The sequence below is a fragment of the Cynara cardunculus genome, assembly GCF_001531365.2.
Source record: "Cynara cardunculus var. scolymus isolate 2C chromosome LG 2, CcrdV1, whole genome shotgun sequence".
Classification (NCBI taxonomy): domain Eukaryota; kingdom Viridiplantae; phylum Streptophyta; class Magnoliopsida; order Asterales; family Asteraceae; genus Cynara; species Cynara cardunculus.
Window position 1 is genome coordinate 63,786,108 of NC_037529.1, and position 2,716 is coordinate 63,788,823.

The 2,716-nt window shown below is 32.4% G+C and overlaps 1 protein-coding gene across 1 annotated transcript; it reads right to left on the reverse strand.

The window, feature by feature from the left end:
* Positions 1-1,538: 1,538 nt before the first annotated feature.
* Positions 1,539-2,398, reverse strand: LOC112508144. The gene is made up of 2 exons (XM_025112923.1): positions 2,116-2,398; positions 1,539-1,953 (listed from the first exon to the last, which is right to left on the reverse strand). Exons 1-2 carry the CDS (start codon positions 2,378-2,380, stop codon positions 1,697-1,699), a joined length of 522 nt encoding a protein of 173 aa, XP_024968691.1. The 5' UTR covers positions 2,381-2,398; the 3' UTR covers positions 1,539-1,696.
* Positions 2,399-2,716: the final 318 nt, after the last annotated feature.

The window sequence follows — 2,716 nt, forward strand, 5'->3', positions numbered from 1 at the left end:
CTAGTTTAACATTCATAGGTATGTTTTTTAAGCTATCAATGATTGAATGAAGTCCTGATGAGATGAATATCAAAAAGTCTCATATATAATGTACAGTCGTTGTACTTAATATATTTGTTGTATTCATAGGCCAATATTTGTATAAAAGATTGAAAACAACTTCATAAGCAGAAACTGAAACTTTCCCAATATAATAATCTAAAAAGATTAAATAAGCGAATTTGAAAAAATCTGCTTAAAACTTTATGAATTGACGGCATATTATTCTAGAATCATTCATTTCAAAGTATGATGTACATGCTCCCCATTCACATCATAAGAGGGAGCAATTATCAAATGAATGTGTCATTTTTAAAGATAAGGGAAATTGATATTGAACTATTTCTGACAAAGGGGGGGGGAGGGGGAGGGGGAGTAAAGAAATATCATAGAAGATTATTACTTGCTATGATTAAGAGGGAGTTAAAAGTTAAAAGGGAATAACTGTGAAAAATATTTCTGATTTGTTTCAAAGGGAGAGATTGTTAAAAAGATTGAAGAAGTTCTTATTTAGAGAATATGAAACTATTCTTAAAGAGAGGAATTTTCAAGTTTTGAAGCAAAGGGGGAGATTGAAAGGTATTGACGAAAATTGCTTCTAAATTTGTCAATTACAAAAGTCTGCAGAGTTTTCTTTAGAAATCTGAAAAACAGATTTCCAGAGATCTGATTTATATCAAACTAAGTCTGGAAGAGCTCAGACACAGAGCCCGAGCACTTGGACAAGAGCACGGACACTCGGATACAGAGCTCGGAACACGAAGCTCGAATACAGATATTAGAAACAGAGGGCATGAAGACCAAATACATGCGCGCCTAAAAGCCAAGTTCTCGGATACAGAGCTTGACTCCCAAACACAGAGCCTCTGCATAGTACATGCAAAGCCTCTAGATCTCCTACTTAACCCGTCTACGTGAAGGTTCCATGGATACATAGCTCCTCTGGAACCTTCCAATTCTACTATAACAATTAACTTCTCATTTGTTAACCTTCAGTTGAAACTCCATAAGATTTTATTGTAAACCAATAACAAAAGTTAATACGTTATTTCACTAGAAAAGAATATTCAAAATCTATATTTGAATAAAATATAAATTGCAAGCAGTAAAGAAATATATTGATATTCATGTCGAATTAAAAACTATAAAATTCTCTTTTTTGTATAATTTATTTAATTCCTACTTGTAAGGTAAGATAATTTCGATTTAAAAATAAAAGATGTAATTTGTTCTACTTATGATGGAGTTTTTTTTCTGTGTATAAAGACAGTTATAGAGTATTTACTGAGTTCAATTTTGTTTAAGTTGTGCATGCGCATAATTATTCGTAAACTTGAATTCTAAGGCAATATGCATTACTAAACAATACTTCATATTTAATAAGTTATTTTTATGAATTTTACTTACTCGGTTTAAAATATAGTATAGCTAATGATTAAGACATAAAACATTTCATTGAAGTTCTATAAGACGAACACATTTCAAGTTCAAAAAACATCATCTAAAGCAAAATAAACAATATTACTGGAACCAAAAATTACAAGTACTTGATAAAACAATCAACATTCACTTATTTTCTTATGTGTTAAACTGGTAAACTTAAAAAAAACAATTGATTCAACTCATTTCAAGTGCACCAAACCGAGCATTCAAAGGTCTAGTACCAACGAAACAATGGCATTACAAAAAACTTCATTCCTGATTGACAATGGAAACCGTTGCTTTCTCCACAAGCGAAGTAATATGGCTTCCATTTGTTGAGCACAAACTCGAACCCTTCTCCTCCGCCTTGTGATGTGTTTGCCACACGTTTCGCCCATCTTAGGTCGCACCTCAGAAAACTCCATAGATTTGGTAGCAAATAAATGCTATGTGGATGCGCATTACTATCGCTAGGTGGATCAAATTTGAACACTGTATCACCATCGATTTCAACATTAACTCATATGAGGAAATATGTGTGTTCAATTGGTTACTAAGATTATAACATTTTCAACAAGTTGGATTAAATGAAATTTCAAGTATAAAAATATTTTTTTTTAAAATGCATGGCTCTTGTACCATAAAGATACGTACCTAAAGTATCGTTGAAGAAGAACGGAGCATTTGTCCTAGCCCATTCAGTGTAATTAAACCCAAAACGCCAATTATCAGATCCACCAACAATAATCCTTCTAGAGCCTTGAACTAGGTTCTTGTGTCTGAATGGCTCATTGGTATGGTTGAACCCGAACCTCCAGTTTTGAGAGCCCTTTTGAAAGTTTGCATTGCTCGATCCAATTGCCAATATTGCAGCAATTATGCTTATTAGAATGAGCATCTTCGGGTACATCAAAACCATATTACTTAGTGTTTGAGCTTTCTCAGATGGAAGAATTCGACGTCGGAAGTAATGAAATAAGAATGTGTTGGTGATTAGTGAAGTTCGGAAAAATGTGTTTATGTAGAGATCATTAAAGCAGAGAATTGAAGTAACAAATGGGAATGAACCTAATTTTAGCTTAGTTGGGTTGGTGTAAACCTTAGGATCTTTATTAAGTTCTTGTGTTCTCATTTGTATACAGTAGAAATTAAGTTGATGTATTTAGAAATTAATGATGTAATCGAGTTTAATTAAATATATTAAACTTTAAAATTTGTAACGTCCTATACCCTAAAATAGCATATTGTCTTCATA

Coding starts and splice junctions, on each gene's coding strand:
- LOC112508144 (XM_025112923.1), bottom strand. CDS start 2,380: ATGGTTTTGATGTACCCGAAGATGCTCATTCTAATAAGCATAATTGCT. Junction 1,954..2,115: donor CTTCTTCAACGATACTTTAG/GTACGTATCTTT, acceptor ATGGTGATACAG/TGTTCAAATTTGATCCACCT.